We start from the raw sequence: 22,506 nt of genomic DNA, 5'->3' as shown, positions 1-22,506 counted from the left end.
AGGGGCTCTGGGGCCACTGGGCCCGTACAAATGAGGATGCACAGCAAGCAAAGCACCAGGAGATGCTTTTTAGGCTTCTCCATGTGAACGAAAACAATAATAAAAATAAAATAAATAATCTGAGAGCAATACAATAACAGGCCAATTTTCTTGGCATTTTCACTAAGTCATAGCAGAGAATAAAACACTAGATAATGAAACACCCAGGTATGTCGGTACTTCATGCCTTGGAGAGACAGAACAGATGCTACTGAGACAGAAGAAATTACTTCCCTGCTAAATAAATTTTAAAATAATAAATAAAACCAGCATCCTATCTATATATTTAGCTTCCACTTCTTGAAAACAATGTTCTTGCAATCAATATCAGGGCTTTTTAAACAGAGATGGCTTAAAATTGGATGAAGCTATCAAGCAGATGGGAAGATTTAGGAGGATCATGTACATGCAACCATTTACTAAGCAAATGAAATGACACCAACAATACTACTAATATATTGAAATATCTGCAGTTGTTTTGTTGAGTAGATTGTGCCTCTGTGTATTTGTATAAAAGGAAAGAGAAAAATTAAGTTTAATTGTTGCTGATAAGATGGTGGTTCAAACAATTGCATCTCCTGAGTAACTGGTAAAATCGTGAAACAAACATTAACTTGCAGTTTTCCTTTAAAAGAATCCCTCTCTCATCACCTTCTTTTCATGCCTGCTGCAGGAGGTAACAATTCTTGGTCATTCAATAATTGTGAGTTTTCATTATACAGACAGAATTGATGATGTAGCCAATTCTGGACCAGCACACAGACAGCAAGGAACTCTGTGACACTCTTGGAATGGTGACAAACCTGTACAGCCCACAACTGGTTTACACTTTGAATACAGTATTTTTGTTTTGTGGCTTGTTTATTGAGAAAGTCAGAGCTACACTAAAAATCAAAGGGTAATTAGGAGCAACACAGTATTCAACAAACACAGTTGTACCACCTGGGATCAAGCACTGTAAACTCAGCAATCCCACTCCATCAGGGACCAGCAGCAAATACATGAAATATATACATTATATTTATATATACACTGAAAAGGGAAACAAATTCCAATGCCTCTCTCATCTTCCATGGATCTGCCACTGTGGGACTCTAAACCACAGGGAGCACTCAATGAGGGGCTTTTTCTGCTAACTTGCTTGGTGGTTTTTTAAAAACTGCAATGTCTAGAGTGCTCTGTGATACCAAATTCCACAGCTTAAAAACACTGCAAGTAAACTTCACCTGCTCCTTTCCTCCCTCCCAGCCTTTTCCATAGGTACAGACAGTGAGCACAGCTGCTCCCCAGTCACCATCCCTGTGCCACTGACAACGTTATCAGTGTTGGCAAATCCTACTGGATTCCTCTGTTCCTCATGCAGCATCTCCCAACAGAGACCCAGGCTAAACAGCTCTTTGTGTTATGGAGAGCAGTACTCTGAAATCCTGCTCTCCTCGTATCACTGGGAGAAATGTAATAACTACGATCACAGACTCAAAACCAACTGAAAGGTAGAGAATGGCATGTTTTCTGTTTTATTCTCTATTTCTGTTCTATTTCTTCACACTTGGTTTGCTTTACTGAATGCCACTAAGCATTGAGCTGACATTTTCCAAGAATCATAACAGCTCTAAGCTCATCCTTCTGTAGTATTAACGAGTACAGAGCTGATCACTGGAAATGCAAATTAGGAACATTCCCTCCCTAAGTAATTGCCATGCATTTAATCAGCACTGAATCTCAAATGCTGCTTTAGCTGCCCACTAATATGAAGTCCTTTCCCAACAACAAAACATTAACAGTGTAAACAGAGAAACCAAATCTTGAAACACACACAGTTCTGAGTTTACTTTTGAGGTAAACATGATGCTGCTTCAGATCAGTATTTTCAGAACAGCTTTCAAAGAGGCTGTTTCCAAGTCAGCCTCCAGATGGAAACAGTGATGCACTGATGCACTCATTACAGCAGTCTAACAGATTCTTAGTCACTCAAATCTTGATAATTATTTTATCAAACCAAATAATGTTTTGGCACTCTTTCCAGGACAAAAATCACATTAATACCCAGTAAAAACCCCACATTCATGGTTTACAGCAGTTTGTTTATGAAAACCATGTCAGGAAAATCTGTAAGAAATTTCAGCTCACCTTGAGATCACATGTGGTGTTAAGCAGCAGATTGGAAGGTTTGAGGTCACGGTGAAGCACATTGGCTGAGTGGATATATTTTAACCCTCTCAGAATCTGGTAAAGGAAGTAACAAATGTGGTCGTTGCTGAGGTGTTGAGTCTTTAGGAGCTTGTAAAGATCTGTCTCCATAAGATCTTGCACAATGTATCTGTGGGGTATTAGATGTAAGGCAGCAAAAAAACTTGGTGTCATATCAGATATCAACGTACAGTACCCAAGGAAACTTCTAGAACATCTTTTCTCTCTTATTTGTATGTTTGATGACAATTATGACATTGTGTAGCCGACTCTTGTTTTAGAAGCTTGGAAGCCAATCAATCCTGTTACATGATGCAGCCCTTCATAGAATAAAAAGGCACCAGCATGTGATCCTTTCAAATTAATCATCATAAACCTCTATTTCTACATAGTAGAGCTTGACTTTTATTGGAATCTCAATTTCATCTGATTCCTATCCTGCTTGCCAAGAAACAAAGGGTGGGGTTTTGGTTAATGACTAATAAGCTTCCAAGATATTTGTTTGAGGTTGCATAAAAGCAGGAATGTAGATGATCTCATCATTTCTGATCAATTTTCTCTACCATCACCCCACTTTAAAAATTCAGCTGTTCTTCTCTACTATATATATATTTATTATGCTACATTGAACACAACAGTCCTTATCTTAACCAAAATTAAATCCCAATATACTAATTCAGATTATTTTTAAATAAGATTGCAATGAAAATTAAAAGAAGGGTGTTTTTTGGTTTTGGTTTGGTTTTTTTTGTTGTTTTTTTTTTTTTGCTTTGATAGGAATGAGTTAAGTAAAATTTTCTTCCCCCTTAATTTAAGAACATTTGAGACAATTATAGCAGAGTCTGGACATTTTACTTTCTCGTCAAAGCAACCAGTTGTAAGAGCAGCTCTACTAAGAGCAAATACAGTTCTAGAATTATGTGACTAAACTAAATCTTTTCCACAATGTTGAGTTCTTTGCCTTGGAAAATAGAAATTATTCTCTTTTCCTGGAAAAGAAAGAATTAAACTCATGCTCATCTACATCAAAACTATAAACTGATCAAATACTATTAGCTTCCCTTTTGATTTACAATAATAGAAGTCAACTTTTATTAATATTTAGGAAGGAAGAGGATGAAGGGGAAGAAACAATCAAAAGAGAGGAGGCAACCATTACTAATGGTGCCAAATAACACTTTGAAAGGATACACATCTTTCATCTGTTCAATAGTTGGAGCTCTGATAATGTCATTTATTCCAATAATATTCTCATGCCTGAAGCGCAGCAGGATCTTGATCTCTCTCAGAGTTCTCTGGCAGTATGTCTGGTGCTCAAAAGGACTGATTTTCTTTATAGCAACTCGGACTTTGTTGACGTTATCATAAGCAGAACTAGAAGAGAATCAATAACATCAATTACAAGGAACATTAAATCCATTCAATTCAGAAAGAAAGAATGTGAATTCATTTAATACAGGAGTGGTGCATTTTGTTTACATTTACTTTTATCAAACAGAGAGAGGTGACAGTGACACATCTTTTAGTTTGGTGAACTGACAAAACACTGTTGTTCTTTCACCAGCCTATTTGGGTCTCGGCAACCACTGGCTTTCCCAGCTGACTTGGAGTCTCTGATTCATGGGTCCTGCACAAAGGTATTTGTCCTCTTTATCAGCCTGTGCAACAACCAAGTCTGAGGTTTTTTCTATATGCTGCAATCATCAGAAGTTTGAGAAAGTTCATCTAGAGTTAACCCATTCACTGTGGGGTGCAGAAAAACTTTCAGATATCTCTTAAGCAGCAGAATACCACATCCTGTGTCCAGCTCCCACAAGTGAGAGCAGTTGTCACAGTCTTTCATGCTTCATCAATCTACACTGCCAGCACCTCCACAACAGACGTGGAAGAACAAAAGGGATGGAGAATTTGTGACAACACCTTGCCAAGTGCAATTCCAAAGGTAGCCAGAGTTTGAGGAAAGAAAGCTGTATCAGGTACACACATGGAGTGGAAGGAGGCAGCAGCACAATGAGGATCCCAGTGACTCTGACCCACGGTAAGGAATTCACTGCCTCCTACATTTCCATGACTCTTTCCAGGAGCTCAGAACTCCATTCCCAGCTACACCAACAAACAGGCTCAATAAATAGTATCTCTGTTCAACATGCCTACACCTTCATGAAGAATATCACAGTCTGAGTCTAATTAACAGTCTCAGTAAAATATACCTGATTTTCTAAAATCTGGACTATGAATCCTAACAAGTTTTAGTATGTTTTCCATGGTCTTGTTTATAAAAATGACAAAGCATCTCATTTTCATAACCTCTACTGTATTAGAAGTATATGTTAATTTAATTAATTAAAATTTAGATGTGTTTATATGATTCTTGTCCCTACTCAAGCCCGCTACTGAATAATTAGGAAATTAAAAAATAATCAAGCCTACATTCCATAGATTTCTATTAGCCTCAACTATTTAATATAAATATATAATCATACTAGCCCAGGAGGCTTTACATCCTACCAGTTTTCTACAATTGAATCCCAGAACTTTCTTTGATACACTTTTAATTTGCCTTTCTCTGCTGAGATGTCCAGGTACCTGGTGACCAGGTAAGCAGAACAACATGCAAAAATCCAATTAGAAAAGGAGACCTTAGAGGAATTCAAATGCCTGGCCACATCAAGGCTCTTTGACAACTAAGCAGAAATATGGTGTAACAAGGTGTTTTTGAGATGGTACTGTCATCACTGGGCGCAAAACTTTAAAATTTGTCTCTTTCATTATTCAAATGGGCATATAATTTAGTCAATTAGGGTCATCAGGAAGATCTTCATACAGCACATGCATACAGCACATACAGTTACATCTGTAACTGTAACATCCTTTTTGCACGGTTTTCCCACTGAATCCCTTTGACCTCCCTGTATCCCCAATCCTGGCCTGTACCATTTATTTGCCTCTAGAAACACTGAACTCAAATGCTCCATGGGGAGCTTTGAAATGCCACATGCTGAGCAAGTATTCATTACAACTGTTGCTGCTGCATGTGTATAGATAACACATTAGCAGTTCCTCAGTCCCAAAATAGATAATAACCAAGTGCTGCAAGTGGAACTTGGCTGGCATAGCCTCCAAGAGCACTTGGGCTCCAGTAATTTTCTTAGCTCGTCACCTGTGGTGTTTACAATAGACCAGTGAGGTCTGTCACAAGCAGAAAACAAAACCAGAAATAACTCTGAAGCACTAACAACCTGGATTTGGGAAAGAAATGAAAGAATCCTACGGGCCATTTCATCATTATAAACAAACCTCCTGCCTCCTTCTCTGTACTGACCTGAGCATTTTTTCTGCCACAATGCAGAATCTTACTTCCTTTCAAAGGACGGGACAGCAGCAGCTATGCAGAGTACAAAAAGGCAAAATGACAATATTTACCCATTGATGCTGCTTAAATGAAAGCTCCCAATCTCTTAAAATATTTGATTAATCAGTTATTGCTTCACAAGGGTTGCTTATTGATGGAAAACATGTTATCTTTCCTTGCACAGATTAAATGAACATGAATTCATCAATTAAACATACCAAGATTTCCTCTCTTGTAGCTGTTTCACCTACAGTCCTAAGCATTTATTAGCAAAAGGTTTATGCTGTCATTTAGAAAAGGATGGCTAATTTTGCTTTCTGGTGGTTCAACTATAATACACCCGGTTCACTGAGGAAAAAAGCTGCACATTTGGAAAAAAGATGCAATCGGTTTCTTCTCCAGGGTACCTTCCCCATACAGTCATCACTAGCACAGCTAAGCTTCCATTGCCTCAGCTGAGGGGAGCAAAACTGAAATATTGTCTAGTTGAAACATTAAAAGGGATACTGCATTTATTTCTGATGTCACACTTTTCGAAATATAAGCCTTTCTGTAATTTGATTAAACATCCAAGAGATTATCTCAACTTCTATGAGCAAGAAGCTAATCATACAAGCAGTCACATACACTTGCTGGTGCATAATATTTTAAATGTCATGCATAATACAGGTACATTGAGAATCTGTATCACCTAGTTAACACCATTTCACATTCTCAGCCACACCCCTTAAAGCACATATTGCTTAAGTAAACTCTGTGACCCTTTAAAAATGCTTTCTCGATTTGACACGTGCTATAGGAAAGTGTAAAAGCTGCACATTAGATGGAACTTTAGCGGAACTGAAGAGTCAGGCTACAACCAGACCCGGCCTATGAAGCCCTATGGAAATAACTGACTGACTATTCAGGAAACCCCTTAAACTCCCAGACCTGGCTCCTTTGTAGGGCTGAACCACTCCCAAGCTTTCCCTCCATCCAACCGTTCATTGCCACCAGCAGCAGAGTTACACACTCCTTCCCAGAGCTCTGCTGAAGAAATGTGCTGCTCCCAGCGCGCATTCCAGCAGCTGAAAACAAAACCACTCTGAAGGAGCAATGCAGGCCCCGGTGCATCTCCCTGCAGCCCGTGCACGGCTCATCCCTGCGGGCCGCAGCCGCAATTACCGATCTCATGTGCAACTCCTGATCACCCGTGCTCCCCCTGCAGTCCGACCAGGATCAGCTCCACAGCACATCCTAAATTTAGATTATTTGCATTCTGGCAGTGCTGTCCCAGTATGCACAGTGTAACTTATTTGTCTGGACTGTCAGCTTCTGCTAAACCTCACAACAGCTGGTTATATTTGCAATGAAGCAGTTAACTGGGACATCTCCTGAAGTCAGGAACTATTATCTTGACTTTTTTCCAGAGAAGATAAAAATCTGTAAAGTGGGAATAACAGTTCCCATATTAAGAACTCTTAGAGTGCCAGTTTATTGCTTTTAGTTTCTAATCGTTAAGCACATGTACTGATCACCACCCACAGAACCGTCCCATTATGATGAATCTAGACACCAACACTTTAAATATTCAGAAGGGAGGATTTATTTCCACCCCAATCATGTGCAGCCTCACAAGCTGAAGCAACCATTTAGCTGTGAGTGCTATTTATCTGTAATGTGATAAATTTAAATATAGAGTTTGCAACTGCCCAACTGTTGTAGCCACAACATTATTCCTATTTCAAGCCGTGGTTACTAAATTGTGACAACCTGCAATGGCACCGTTATTTAGATAGTTTTGCAACATCGTGTGAAAATCAATACAAGCCCCAGCAGCAGAGTTTATTATTCCCGATTTTAAGTATCTTGTAAATACATAACAAAGTTTTGACTAAGTAAAACAAAATAAACAAACGAGCATTTGTAACCCAAGAAGTTGCACCACATAACTTTTAAAGCTAGTTTTTATCCTTCTACTCTCTGGTACCAACTTCCTTTTTAACCAGAAGCGCAGGGCGGGGCTGCTTCCAGGAGCAGTGACCAGAGAGGCACCGCAGCCCTGAGCCCACAGCGCTGCCCAGGCGGCCTCGGGCCCCTGTGCCATGAACTCTGCAGCAAGGGAAGCTCTCACCAGGCACGTGTGGCCCAGTGCCAAGCTCAGCCCCTTCTGCCCACAATGCCTGCTGCATGTTCTTCACCCATTGCTATTCCTCGCATGTTTCACTGGGGCAGAGCTGGAACAAGTGAGAGCACGCCGCAGCTCCGGCAGGAGAGGAGCCAGCCCCTCGCAGTCCCTGCATCCCACACGGGGCTGGTCCTGCACGCTGAGCAACAACTGCCTGCTCCTTCCCCCACCACGGGATGTTCTTCCAACATTTCCAGGATTATTCACCTCGTGGTTGTTTTACAGGCTGCTCTCAGCAAACACACACACAAAACACACAACGCTACCGGCAAACATCCTAATTACAACTCTAAATAAAAGACCGATTTGAAGTTTAAAAGGGATTTTTTTTTTTATCAGTAGCTTTGTGTTGCTGTGGAAACACGATTCCAAGGGCATATCCAGAGATAAGAATCTTTGTGAAATATTGGGTAATTCGGCTTACTCATAGAATAGGAAAGGCAAAAATAATTCCCAGCAAGCAAGCTGATCTACAGAGATCTTGAATCTTTTCATTCAGTCTACATTTAGCTCAGTCATGGACATTTCCACAACATGCTGACATTTATCAAGTTACAATGCAAATAGCTTAAACTTATTTTTAAGACTCCTGTAAATAAAATAATGCAATATTATGACACAGTAACAACTACCCTAACAGACTGTTTGCTACAACTTTTGGGTATTGGGGAAGGTGGTTGCAGAAGCGCAGATTTGCAGAGGGTTTTGGGTTTTTTTGTTTGGAGCTGGTTTTTTAATAATCAGATGTTAACCCTTCCAGATTCTTCAGAATAACTACTTTCTTCTCCTACATGATTAAACCAAATAGAGCAGCTACAGTGTGTGACTTTTTTAATAAAAAGACTGGAAAAATGATAAAAATAGTCAAAGACTATTCGAGGACACTGAGTAATGTGTCATTTTTACACTGTTGAATGTATTTTTTGTAGCCAACTGTAAACACCTACGTTTACTAGAAATATTTGTTACTTTCCTCCATTTATTCATAATATTTTGAAGACAAGTGTATTATTCATTAGACTTTTTTATTAGCCCTAATTTATAAAATCAACACCTGGTTTTAGAAGGAACAAGTGCCTACTTATATTGGGATACATTTGTCATGTTTCAAGAAATCTATTTATAAAAAGACAACCCATGTCACAGTTTCATTTTGATTTCTCAGCTTTCTCTAGAAGAGATTCTCAATAACAAAGCATTTCTCAGGTTTGTCAGCTGAGAATTCAGGAAATAAACTACAGAAACAGGGACATTTTAATACACTTCTACTTTGCTCCATTAAACATTTAGTTTTACAGACTAACCCCTGCCATGTAGGAAAGTCAGCAATCCATGGAAATGGAGTTACCTCACTATTATATTCTTCAAAAAACAACAAACAAATAAAAAATCAACAAGGGAGAAAAGAAACATAATTTCTGAATCAGTGCCCTTTATTGTATCACAAGTCCATTGCAAGGTGCCCACTGAAGCTGAACTGTGCTTTTAGTGAACCTCTGAGGCTTACTGGGTCAAACTGGAACAGCACAGCCTTCACCTCTGCCACTACTGCTTCAGTCATCTTCCTTTCAACAATCCAAATCTATCCTGATAGTAAAGCTTCCTGCTACAATTACGCCAACTCCTTCCTCCCATGACAAAGGTGAATAATTACTCTGAAGTGATTTTACTCAGATCTGATCTACTACAGGTTTCTGCCCTTCACACCACAAATTCTTAAGGCACTTTCATAACTTCCTAAGATTTGCTTTCATTTCATTTCATTGTATCTGCTCAAATAAATCTAATTAATAGTGGTGAGACACTGGCACAGGTTTCCCAGAGCAGCTGTGGATGCCCCATCCCTGGAGGTGTTCCAGACCAGGCTGGAGAGGGCTTGGAGCAACCTGGTCCAGTGGAAGGTGTCCCTGCAGGGGGCTGGCTCTACTTCATCCTTACGGTCTCTTCCAACTCAAACCATTGAAGGCTCTAATAGGTTACAAAGGGACAATTTTGTTTTCCAGAATTTGAAAAGTAGTATTTGATAGATCCTTGCAAAAAATTAAATTTCAAGCTACTTACTATGCACATAATAATTACTTAGTAGTACAATTCCTTAGATCACTCCTAGCATTTTGAAAACAAATAGCTAGTCATGCAAAATGGAGTCTGTTCAATTAATTACTTTTGCCAGAAGCTCAGTCAATTCATAATCCTGGGTGTGGCAGACCAGATGATTTGTTTTGTTAGTACCTACTAAACAGAGCTATGAAGAGCAGCAGTTCTAGGACTACACCTTAATACTGGCATTAGAAAAATATTGGCTATTTCACCCAAGGTTCTGTATCGTTTGGCTAAAGCTGTTATTTAATTTTATGGAGCTTTGATTAATCTTAGTTGTTTGGAAAAAAAATCAATTCTCTCAATCTCTTCTAATGTGTATTTTTCTTTCTATACCTTTAGCTGTACAACACTGACTTCAAACCACCACATATGCCTACTCTGTTTTTTGCCACTTCAAGTTAGTCTTCAGAAAATAGAAACTCACTTCATCTCACTTTATCTACTTCTTCCCTTCCCACTTCCCTTCCCTATTTTAGAGGTTTACTGGTTCTCCACTGCCAGTATTTCCTTTGATAGCATTGATGCCAAATTTAACAAACTTCACTACATTTAAAGGCCCCTTGGCATCTGTGAAATAAATTAAATCCAAAGGCACCAACTGCTTTTGATAAAATATCCCAATATTAAATATCACTACCTTTCTCCTCTGTATATTAATTCCTGTGGGAATGAATTTTGGGCTAAAATTGTAAGAGCTCGGCAACATGAGACAACCTAAGGTCTCAGTGAATTCAAAGGAGGGGCTGAGGTTCACCCTCCCTTTTATGCCTCACATCCCTGCCCTTTCTCACTTTTTTGGTTGGAGCGGTGCCTTTGTGTCAGTTCAGAGAACTAAAGCAGCTCCAAGTTGAAGCAGGAACAGTAAAGAAGCCTTTACCTGCACAGTCCTATTCCCTTCCTGCGTCAGCACCAGCACTCACAGGGCTTTGTGTCCATCATTTCAACTTCTCACCTTTCCATTTTATTTTTTTATGAAGTCACTTTTCAGCTAAACCAGCTTTCCAACACAGCAAATGCTCCAGCTGGGCAGGCCCCAGCACAAGAGAGGAGGAAGGAGTGACAGAGCAGAGGCAGGGAGGGAAAAGCTGCCCCAGCAGCAGCAGCACAGCCCGAGATCAGCACAGGTCAGGCTGCAAGGCTCAGCCCTGCAAAGCTCAGCTCAGGAGAGCTCAGCCCCCACACAGCTGATGGATGAGGTGCCCAACTCCTCCCCCTGTGCTTAAGGCTCCTCAAGGGGCAACAAAAACCCACCAGGACAGCAAAGGAGAGGTCAGCAATATCATCACTATTACTTCAGAGCCTGGAAAACAACCACCACATTCCCAAGCAGTAAAGCAGGAATCATGAATGTGTGCAGGAAACACTTCCCCTTTCCTAGAGAGAAGGGAGAGCACTACCAGAGAGCTGTGAGTGGTGATAGGATTAGCAAATCCTCCAGCATGGTTTAGTCTTTTGTCTGCTAAGGTTCTAATTTGACTTATATCCCAGATACTCCTCCTAAAATCAGCTTATTTAATTGATTCCACACCATATAAATCTTCAGAAGAGATAGTTCACAGTATTTCATCCCAAAAGAAAACAGAACAAAATCATCCATACACACTCAAGAGCAGAGATTTTTCTAAACCTGATGTAGAAACATCAGTGCAAAATGAAAACTATCCCAAAGCTCTGATGAAAACAAGGTCATTGCTACTGTCCACTCTGCCATGGTTGGTTCAGCATTTTACTTGCAAACCAAAACAACCAAACCACGAGCACTGAGTGTGCATCTCAGCACTATCAGAAGTTACTTCCCTTTGTGTAAGATTAAAAGGCATTTTCTCCATGTTTTTTCCATGTTTCTAAAGAGACATGCCAACAGTAAACCCTCAGCATGTTCACAGCTTGGTGGTTTGTTCAGAGGAGGTATTAGCATTAAGACATGTTGGCTCCAGTAGCTGAAAGGAAGCTATTTCACAATTATGAAACACTCAAAAAAATCCAATATAAAAGTCAACCTGAATGTCATTTGGGATATTTTGCAGCATCCAAATCCCAATAAAACTGGGCAAATTCCAGACTGAAGCATTTTGGGGAGTATTGATTTGGAGTGCTCAAATGACCTGAAATTTTACTCAGGACACATCAGCAATATTTGGCGAAGCAATCTGCTTTCCTTCTGAAGAAGCAAGAAGTAATGTACTGCAGTGGCAGCTGCTAACGTTAAGAAAAACTGCAAAATGAAGTAATTGCACATTATAAACTGCAGCCTAATTGCGAGTTGCTCGTACTTAAAACATACCCACAACACAGACCAATTACTTTCCACCATGTAACAAAAACTCTCATTTGCATCCTAATCACCACAGAGTATTTCAGTATTTTATGAAAATTCTCTTAAAATACAAAGAAGGACTTCCAAGAGAAGGGATTTCCTCTTGGGGAACTTAGGTTGTGATTTTGGGTACTACAAACAGATGGACAATAAAAGCATGTGCACAACTCTGCTAAAACTGAACTGCCGTGAAGATTCTGCCCAAATCTAACAGAAAAATATTTCTCCTACAGCCTTTCTACAAGACATGTATACACAAAGCAGTATTGAATCCACCAGTAAGAGGTCACCGGGCTGGAGGGGCAGAGCACAAGCCCCAGGCAGCGTGGAGGCAGCCGGGGCACCGGGAGGCTGCAGAGGGGCTGGGGAGGAGCCGGGGCTGTCCCTGCTCAGCGGAAACGGGTGGAGACAGGAATGCTGTGAAACAGAAACCAACTCCTGCACCCCGATGGAGCACAGGAAACCCTGCCAAAGGACCTAACACCATCTGAATCGATGACATTTAGTACAAGCTGTAATTATCTTACCAATCTACCTGCTCAAAGCTGACAATGAACTGCATTTGGTTTTTGTGCAAAACCTTGCAAAAAGATGAGTTTGAGAATAGCTCAAACATATACCCGAACATTGTACTAAAGCAAAGGAAAACAAGCTCTCTTCTGAGAAGGAGATTCATCCGCAAGCAAACCAGCATCTTTAATAACCGTCCTGCCAATTAACAGAACACAGATTTCACACAGATAAATCACCTGAAATGAACTATACTGCTGAATTTCATACTATTACACTATTATTTTTATTTCCCTTACAACACAATAACATAGAAGCTATATTTTTAAATACATTTATAGCTCCATACACTTAATTTGAGTGATCTGGAAATCAAAATCAAACACAATTGAAATCACTTAATAAAATGTTTCTGGGTTTGGGATTTTTTCCAGATATTATTTTAAAAATTCCTAAAATACTTCACTTTAAGTGAAAGCCTTCTCCAAATTATCAGAACAACATCCAACTTCATCCAGGAGCAGTGCCAGCTCCCAGTGATGAAGGCTGACCAAGGACTGGGCTGTGTTATATGCACAGCCAGCAGGTCAAGGGAACTGATTCCTGCTGTAAGGGCACATCTGGAATTCTGCATCCAGTTTTCCTCCCTTCCAGTACTGGACCAAATCCAGCAGAAAACCATTAGGATGCATAGGGAGCTGAAGGATGTGACATGAAAGAAAAAAAAATTGAAGAAGCTGGGTTTGTATAGGCTAGGAGGGGGAAAAGGGGTGGGGGCGGAAAACATCGAACTGCTCTTTTAAGTTACATCACTGAGAAAAGTGATCCAGATTCTTCTCAGAGACAAAGAGTACAAAGGACAAGAGGGGATGGTCCCAAGTTGCAGCAAGGCAGACTCTCATGTTTTTAAGGGAAAAGTATCACTGGACAATTGGTTTAACACCAAAACCAGAAGCTGCCCATAGATGTTGTAGAGTCTCCATCCCTGGAGATTTGGGAAATACTCAGTGGACATGTTGAGCAACTTGGTCTAATTTTGACATCAGCCCTGCTTTGAGTAGGAGGTTGGACTACATGACCTCAGAAAGTCCCTTTCAACCTACATTATGCTGTGAAATATTCCATAACAAGATGTCATAAAATATTTTCATTAAATACCAAATCAATCAGTTATTTTCATTTCTAGATCACAGCTGAAAACTGACAGAGTATCAACAGAAAAAGCATTAAAAAAACCTTCTATGTTGGCGAAGTACTAGTTTTCAACACAAGCTGAGCTCTACACCTACTCAATTGGTAAAGCACCAACTCTTCTCTGGGCTGTAGATCCCCACCCCTGAACAAGAAGCCACTGAACCAACAGAGCCTGGTGTCCTACAAATACACATTTTTAGTCTCAGGAGCAGCAATAAATCCATCTGTGAAACTGGGGCATGTCATGTCTCCTTGGGGAGTCTGAATTCTCACATGTGACCCAATACAATCTCTTCCCCAGTGGAGCAGCATACAGGATCTCTTCACTCGAGCAAAATACCTATTTTTGTGAAACCTGCAGAATAACTTTCCATCTTTAAGACTTTTACCATCTGTCAGATTTGATGGAAGGCAGGCAGTAGGTACTAGAATCACATGTACGGGTATAGGAGATGGACAGATGCAGCCACATACACATGCTGTGAACATACAAGCCTTATTTCCTTAATAAAGCATGCTTCTAAGAAAACCCATAAGTTATCTCTGTCTCATGGGATGGATCACGCTGTGCAAGAAAAACGTGTATTTATTCATAAAATGCAAGTGTCCACGAGCTGCACTCCTCAGCTAAGCCAGTATCCCATTGCTCTGGGCTGACAGCAGAAGTTCTACCTCTTACCTTCCATGAACCTGGAAGACAGCTCTGACATGAGCGAGTGGCTCCTGCCTGTCCCTGCTGCTCAGCTTGTGGGGGCCACCTGTCTGTCCATTACTGGGGAGAGCAGGAAAAGCAGCTCCAATTCCTCCTTTGGGTTCCCACGGCAGGTTAGGTAAGTGCTAGAAGCTTGAGTGACTGGAGGGAAGTGCTTCCATCTGCCTTCTCCCCAGAGGGAAGAAGCTGATAACTAGCCACCAATTACACTCCCTAATTCCCTCCTCTGATCCTTGCACTGGGGCGGGTTGGCTGAGTTGTATCAGCTCCCTGCTCTCTTTATCACACAGACAGAAGATGTTAATTACCAGGTATCGACACGCAGATCCAACCTGTGCTCCCTAAAAGCGCACACAAACAGGGGCACGGATCCCGGCACTGGCTCCATCATTAAAGGCTCTCTGTCTCTCTGGATCAAGGCAAGAGTTAACAGAACAAACATGAACGGCTCTTTCTGATCACTGCCACTGAGCAGCCCACCCCAGCCACCATGCTGACCCCCACAGAGGATGCAAAATCCACCTTTTCATGTAACTCAAAAGAAACTATTATGCAACCGTCAATTCCATTCAAATTTCATGTATTAATATCAATATCTATGCCTTGCAGATTGTTCTATTCCTGATTTCTTTCTGCTTTTAGTTTCTTTATTAATATGCTTCTCTTCATTTTAAATTATTGATGCTCTAAAAGTAGGGCAGTTCCATGAAACAGTAGAGAGAAGTGTAACTTTAAAGAATCTACTGCCAAATGTTTTAAGTATTCTTTTCGGTATTACTTTAGCATTTAACTATTGACTACCTAAACTTCTAATATCTCTCTTTCACAGCACATCAGTAACACAAAGCTCTCTTTGTAACACGACAAATTCAGAGCAAGAAATCCAAAATTTGACCTTGCAGATTATTTTCTTCCAACTGCACTCATCTGCATTCAACTGCTTATTTATAATCAGTTATTTGCAGCACTGATATTACTTCACATTCATAGAAGCTTGATGACAAAAAAGCTTCCAAAAGCTAGGATAAAAATGAGAACATCCCTATCACATTCAATTCACCATTTCTTTCCAAAATGATTATTTGTTTTTCACTATCAAATTATCATCCCTGCCAAATTACCACTGACCAACTGGAGGAAGAACAAGTCACACTGGAAATGTAAAGCTCAACTCTATCATGTTTTTATTGCTGTTCCAGTGTGTTTGAAGTATCGCTTGTTAACAGGCTGCTTTAAAACAATACTACTGCTAATAATAAAACCAAGCCCACATAAGGAGAGAAAGAAACAACCCCAACAACCTTTCCCAATTTGTTGTGTCTGAAAGGTATTTCTGAAACTCTCAGATCTGGTCAAAAAGTGCATTCCATCTGACTCTGATGTTGATAACATCCTATCACTGAATGAAAGGGAAAGTCACTTAAAGAACTTTACCCCAATGCCCCTCAAAAGAACTAACAATTCTTAAGTGAAAGCAGAGAGGAAGAAGACAACACAACATCTACGTATATTTGGATAAATTAAGTCAGAGTAACAAACATGACTGTATGACTAAGTAATTGCTCAAAGAATGTCCTGCAGTCCTAGGAAGTGCTGAGGATTTTGGCTCAGACTTTGCTCTGTGCTCAGCCCTTAGTTTCACACGCAGAATGACCAAAACAAAAATGGGTTAGAAAGGGGCTCTGACAGGGATCCACCTCCTACCACTTCACCCTCTGCAACAAAAGGCAAAAGCCTGTGTCACAGGCTGAACGATTCTGGCAGAGTTGAACTGGAGGACATTAGGATGGGGTTTGGCCTGATAACGTGCCTTTTCTGCTTACCAAGCTGAGAAAGTCCAACCACAACACAGCAGTAAATACACTGCTCTGCTCAGTTTATTTTTACTCAAAATCTGATTATGTAAAAAAATGACTGCACTAGGGAAAATAGTTAAATGCCTTTAAGGGTTTTCAAATCCAGAAAAGAACATTCACGTACAGTCTCTTCAGCCAACATCTTCCTCTGTTTCCTGTACTGGTATTTTATGTTGTGATCAATATTTCTCAAATATTATTCTCTCTGCTGCAAAATCAAAATGGAAGACTGACCATAACAGCACTATCCTAAGAATACTTCATTTGCCATTTGCCCTTTTACTCATATAATCAAAAGCATTTTATTGTTTTCAAATCCCTAATCCAATAATGTAGAAACATAAGAATTAGGATAAAAACGAGAAAGAGAGTGAAGGATTTTAAGAGTCAAAAGACACTCGTTTGCCATGTCACAAGCCTTATGGCACAGTGCACTTGTAAATAACCATCATCTCCGAAGAGCTCCACATTAGCTGTGGGTCTAAAACAAAACCATCAGGGCCTGCTTTGCTTTCCTTTATTAAAGTGTACAAATTTAAATGGCTTTTGCAGTTGCAGGAAACATCTCCATCTGCACACTCACAGCTTGCCCTCTACCCCACCCCCTGAGGGAGAAGCTTCTGCAGATCCTCACTGCATTAGCAACAAGAGCAAAACACGAAGCACAGAGCAGTGAAGTGCACAGCCTGCACGGCTGGGATTGATGGCAATCACATTTCATTGCAGTCACCAGCACACAGCACAGCTGCTATGGCACTGCTGCAAGTGCATCCAACACTTTCCTGATCAAGTACACGCTATAAACTGAGACTTTGTTCCCCGTCATTTCACACCCAAGGCACAAGAGCAATAATCAAGAGCACAAAATAGATAATGTGGCATTTTATGTTAATAATTTCATAGCAGGAAACACAGTGCCAAGTGCGTATTTCAAGTGAACTGGAGATTTGGAAATTTTGATAGTGATTTTGTACAGCATTCACAGCAGACACAAAGTATCAAAAGAAGTTTTCAAATAAAAACCAACCTTTTGGATTTGGAGTGGAAACAGCATCAGTGTAGAAGTTTACCACACATGAATTGGAGGGGCAGAAGTGGCCCCGTTTCCCCTGTATCTGCTCACTGGCACAGGGATGCCAAAAAAGGGCATCAGCTGCCATCGTGCTGCTTCTTGCAGTCCCTGATCTGTGGTGAAACATTTTAGCTTTTCCCTTTGTTTGTGAAACACAGTGTTTAACACCCTGTAGAAGTGAACCGCACTGTCCCCAGCACACACCTCGGCAATGCTATTCCCCAGGACCTTCAAAAACCTGACTGTGAGTGCAAACCAGTGCAGCCACTACTGAGATTATCTGCACTCATTTCCTTACCCTGGTTCAGATGATAAAATAACCATAATAAAGTACAGCTTGTACCAGAAGCTACATCAACAAGTTTTGGACTAGATATATTGCTGTGATTTCTAACACTGAAACAATAACAAGAATATTTTTACACTGTAAACGGGATTTCTGATTTATATTTTGAAGGTTCTTCCCACAGCAAAAAAAAAGTGAAGGCCACAACACAAAACTCTGAGAGGCTCATCTCCCAGCTAAACTCAGGCCTAGAAGAAAGCTCCCTCCCTGAAACACACAATGACTTCATCCTGACAGGCCAGCACAATTCAGTGACTATGTGCAAAAACCTACAGCTATAAAAATCTGTAGCGCACAGCTGAAGGCTGTGAGGTGTCCTCACTGAGAAATCTACTGCTTTACAAAAGACTCCTCATCAGAGAGAAAAATTAATGCTGATAAAGCTTTCATGAAGTCACAGCCTGTAAGTCGCTTTTAGTACTTCTGGTCAAAAACCATACTGAAGAAACAGAGGCAGTGTTGCAAGAAAGTTGATAAAACCGCAACAAAAAAGAGTTTTTCATCTGCATCCCTTAAGTTATTTCAGGACTACAGGGTTTTTTTAACTAATGGAAGACAAAATATGAAATCTTAAGTAAGGCCACTGAGCACGCCAGGTTAATAACCCAGTCATTAGATACACAGATCACACAGCATCACCCAGCTCACTGAGACTGCTAAAAAAATCCATCTCACACTCTTAATCCAGTTAGTTCACGGTTTTTGTAGTTAGTTCACGGCGCTCTGTAAGACCGATGTTACCCACAGCAAACATACACGATCGTTTTTCAGCGAGACTCAGACTAAGTCTTTATAATGTAATAGAATTTAGAGCTAGGACAGCTGAAGAGAACTTTCACCTGCACACGTTAACGCAGGCACTAACCCGGCCAGCTCTGCAGCACAGCCAGCACGTCCTGGGCAAAGTCAGGCAGCGGCAGCAACTCCTGTGCTCAAATTCACCTTTTTTATCCCCCACGACCTCGGGCTGCCGCAGCCAGGTGAGCCCTCGCAGGGCATACAAGGGATGCGGGGCTGCCAACAGCATTTACCACCTTCCCCCCCTTCCCGACCGTCTGCAATCGCACTACGGAGACGGAGGAAATAACGAGAGAGACTAACTCCAGAGGCACAAGATTTAAAGAAAATAAACGCAGGAGCGAAACGAAACGAGACGCTCAGCTGCACCCACCGACGGAGGGATGGGGGGGGTGCAGGGAGGGAGAGGAAAGAAGGGTGATGCCGGAGAGACAACCTCGGGAACACGGAGGGGGAGGTAGAGCTGAGGAGAGCGAGACAGAGCTGCTCCGCTCCCCCTCCCCGAGGGCAAGGGCGGGCCGGGCCCGCGGCCGGGCAGGGCGGCGGGAAGGAGGGAGGGAAGGGAGGAGGGAGTTGTCCGGGGCAAGGGCGCTGCCCCTGCGGCCGCACTCACCACACCATGCCGTAGGCCCCCTCGCCGATGTAGGAGAGGTTGGTGTAGCGCGGCCCCACGTCGAACACTTGTCCCCGCACCATCTCCGGGCCGCCGGCGCTGGCGGAGCCGCCCGCAGCCCCTGCCCCCGACACCGCCGCCATGTTGTCCGTGCCGGGAACCGCGGTGCCTGCGTGCGGGGGGGCGGAGGCGGGCGAGGAGGGGGGCGAGGAGGAGGATGCGGGAGGGAGGAGAGAGGAGGAGGAGGAGGAGGAGAAGGAGGAGGAGGAGGAGGGAGGAAGAGGCACCGCCCGCTCCGGCCGCTCCGCCGGTCTCGGCCCGTCGGCCCCGTCAGCGCCGAACCCGCCGCGGCCGCTCTGAGGAGGCGCCGCCGGCCGCGCGCGCGCGCACCGCCCGGCCCGGGAGCTGGAAGGGGGGGAACGGGGGGGGCGAGGGCGCGCGCGCAGGGAGCGGCGCGGGGCGGGGCCTCGCGCGGCAGGGGGCGGGGCCAGGGGCGGGGCCGGGGACTGCGGTAACCGCAGCCGCTGGGGAGGGGGCGCGACGGCCGTGAGTCACGTGGGGGCGCGCGGCGGGTCACGTGGGCGCACGGCGCCATTAGAGGCGTCAGGTGACGGGCGGGAAATGGTGCCGGGCCCGGCCCCGCCTCAGCGCCCCGCCGGCCCCAGAGCGCGGGCACCGCCATAAGGGCGAGTTCATCTGTGACACTCCCCGACTCCAGCGCATAGTTTTGCAAACTCTTTTTAGCATGTTGCTTTTACATGTAATTACGGTTTCCTGCTCGCTGCTTCCCGTGTAAATGTAAATAAACTTTGTAGGGGAGGTGAAATCTCAGCTGGAGGTTTGTCACGGTTTGAGCGCTGCTTGCAGCAATGCCGTACCTTTTCTGTTTCTCTGCAGGGCAGAGTTTTCCTAAAATAGCTTTTCCTTGTTTGCAGTAGTCTGTGCACAAGGATCTTAACTCCACTTTTGCCTTTTTTCCTGCAGTTCTCTAATGACCCTGACAAAAAGTACTGATCCTTGGTTACTGCTGACATTTTCACTGCCACCATCTCTGCTGCTTCTCATTTGTCCCTGCCTGGAGACTGTCCCCACCCATGTCCCTGACAATGTGTTGCTTCTCCCCGGGGTCATTTCTGGCATCCCACCTTCTTCTGGCCCTTCTGCTTCCTCTGCCACAGCCGAACCCTCTCAGTGTCCCGGCGCTGCTTCCAGCGCTGCGATCCCCTCGTTCCCCTCGCTCCCTCCCAGCTCTGCCCAGGGTGGGGAGGGCAGTCCCGGGCCTGGCCGCAGCCCCAGGTGTCCCCAAGGCTCCGGGTGCCACCCAGCCCAGGTGATGGAGGGAAAGCTGTCAGGAAAGAGCACCAAAATCTAACAAACTCCCCTCTAACAGGCAGGCGACTCTACAGCTCATGCTTTTGTGTATTTTGAGTGGGATAATGCTTCTGATGTATTAATTTTTATGTGTGTATAATGGTTTTTGTTTCATGATGTCTTATGCTCTTCAGAAACACAGCACTATTCTTCTCAGAAATTTCAGTCAGCAGTAAATGTGTTTAAATTTTCTGAAACCAAGTGAAGTATTATTTTAAAGGTTCTCTAAAAATGAAAATTTGCTTACAGTTCTGATTACATACATAAATAAATCTGTCATCAGCAAATGCAAAACAAATTATTATGGAAAATGTAGCTGAAACACAGCCTGTCATATCAAATTTAATTAAAAACTGGTGTGTATCTAGATTATTTTCTACCTTCACTGGGATGCGTCTGATCAAAAAGGAAACCGACCAGGCAGGCCAGGAAATTGTGGAAGGACTGTCAGCTCCTTTGAGCGCTGTGTTCAAATATATGTCTAATCCAATTAAGCCCAAATAAGTGGTCAGAGGCTGTGGCATGCTCTCCCAACAACTCCTCCCATGACAGAACTCGGTGCAGTATTTCAGTGAAGCTCTGCAGTTGCTGAGATAGGCAGAGCAGATGGGAGTGGTATCAATCAGTTTTCAGCCTACTTAAATACACTGCCATTACCTGCACTTAATGTTGGGTCTTTTGCCTTAACAAGGTGACATTAAAGGCTCAATTCTGGAAAGCACATAAATGTGTTTTGAGAAAATTAGGAGTTCCATGATCAAAATAAAGAGCTATGTTGGGGAAAAAGAGGTTATACTAAAAAATGATACCAGGTAACGAGAAGCAGAAGAAAAAAACCTTTTTATTTCAAAAAGAAATCCAAGCAGTGCTGAGAAGAGTTTGTGTAAGCAGAAACAGGAATATTAAGAAAAAACTAAGCCATAAGCTAAGTCAGTGTAGATACGTCATGGTTTGGACTGTCTCCATCTTCAGTCAAGTTCAGGAGTCACATGAATGAGTTCATCCTGCAATCAGGATCTAGAAATTCCCTGCACTGTTGCTTGTTTCTGCTTTAACTGTTAACTCTTGTTCTGTAAATAGGTCTCTTGAAAAGGGAACATTGTACCACAAGGCCCCTGAGCCCTGGGATCAGCAGTGGCGGGTCAGGCTGAGGACAAACACCATGGAGCTGCCCTATGGTGCCCCTCCATGAGGGGGTGGGAGGCATCTCAGAACTTTGTGCTAATTTAAAACTGAAGCCACATCTCCTAAAATCATCATAATTATACCGGTTGTGTGATTTGTGTGGGACATTGCAGCCGTGGCTTTCCTGGTAGCTGCTGTACCAGTATGTCAGCATGAACCTGAACCTCCCCATCACCCCAACCAAGCACGGGCATTAAGTACAAACAGTTTTACCAGAATTGTTTCAAAAGACCTCAAGCCTTTGTGCGGGGGTGATGAGAGAGAGAAATAAGACATGTTAAAATGTTTTATAAAGATATATTTTAACTTGTAAGGCACTCAGGAACCATGGTGATGGTTCCTGAAATTGCTTAAATATGAGCTCTGATCCACAGGGAACTATCCTAAGATTCAGAAAGAGCATCAGCTGGTAATAACTTCTAGTCAGTACCTACCTGGGCTTGACTGAACAGGTGACACACATCAGAAATCCCTTGAGACTGATCTTCAGGAGAATGTTGACCACTGCTTTGGCTGCGTAAAGTGACCTTAACGAAAATGAGGCTCTTACTGTAATCTTGTACTGCTGGGAGGTTAAAAACAATCTCTCATCCAAATTGCTGGGCACTTGGTGCCAGAACAAATTTACTTTTCCCCCCAGTATTTCCTTTTTTCCACATTCAACATTCTGATGGACTTTGC

At 42.5% G+C, this 22,506-nt stretch overlaps 1 protein-coding gene across 1 annotated transcript in view; it reads right to left on the bottom strand.

The window, feature by feature from the left end:
- MAPK1 (mitogen-activated protein kinase 1) overlaps positions 1-19,641 on the bottom strand; it is a 33,813-nt gene extending 14,172 nt beyond the window's left edge. Inside the window, exons 1-3 of the mRNA XM_030958570.1 lie at positions 19,270-19,641; positions 3,421-3,603; positions 2,170-2,359 (exon numbers count right to left, since the gene is read on the bottom strand). Coding sequence (XP_030814430.1) covers positions 2,170-2,359; positions 3,421-3,603; positions 19,270-19,412 — 516 coding nt within the window. The 5' untranslated portion in view covers positions 19,413-19,641. The remainder of the gene's footprint in view (positions 1-2,169; positions 2,360-3,420; positions 3,604-19,269) is intronic.
- Between the last annotated feature and the right edge of the window lie 2,865 nt (positions 19,642-22,506).

Source organism: Camarhynchus parvulus, chromosome 15, assembly GCF_901933205.1.
Source record: "Camarhynchus parvulus chromosome 15, STF_HiC, whole genome shotgun sequence".
NCBI classification, from domain to species: domain Eukaryota; kingdom Metazoa; phylum Chordata; class Aves; order Passeriformes; family Thraupidae; genus Camarhynchus; species Camarhynchus parvulus.
This window is presented reverse-complemented; position numbering and strand designations above follow the sequence as displayed.